Source organism: Tupaia chinensis, unplaced genomic scaffold (assembly GCF_000334495.1).
Source record: "Tupaia chinensis unplaced genomic scaffold, TupChi_1.0 Scaffold000320_2, whole genome shotgun sequence".
NCBI lineage: Eukaryota > Metazoa > Chordata > Mammalia > Scandentia > Tupaiidae > Tupaia > Tupaia belangeri.
The window spans coordinates 1,851,757-1,852,080 of NW_006159814.1; the positions used below are offsets into that span (position 1 = coordinate 1,851,757).

At 67.0% G+C, this 324-nt stretch overlaps 1 protein-coding gene across 1 annotated transcript in view; it reads right to left on the bottom strand.

The window, feature by feature from the left end:
• Positions 1-324, bottom strand: part of GREB1L (GREB1 like retinoic acid receptor coactivator) — a gene marked incomplete in the record, with an annotated part of 234,692 nt that overhangs the window by 25,908 nt on the left and 208,460 nt on the right. The window contains 1 exon segment of the mRNA XM_027773094.1: positions 193-276. Coding sequence (XP_027628895.1) covers positions 193-276 — 84 coding nt within the window.

Sequence of the window (324 nt, forward strand, 5' to 3'; positions counted from 1 at the left end):
GGAAAGAGAAAAGAGATTTCACAGGTCGGCTCTTCACCGGCTTGGGGCTTGGCTCGCTGCCTTTGAGGGGTGGGAAAGAGGTCCTCGCTGCTCTGACTCCCTCGCCCCTCCCCCGATGGGCTCCTCGCGCTTCCCTTGTTGGGGATGATACACCGACCCAGCCTAAAGAGGGCCCAGCCTGGCCACCCCTACCTGCGGAGGTCCGGTCAGCAGCAGCCGCCGGGGGTGGAAGGTCCGGGCGCCAGAGGCCGGGTCCGGCTGGTTGCCGTAGTCAGCATGGGGCTGCCGAGCCGAGGGCCACTGCCGGCAGTAGAGGGACTGCTC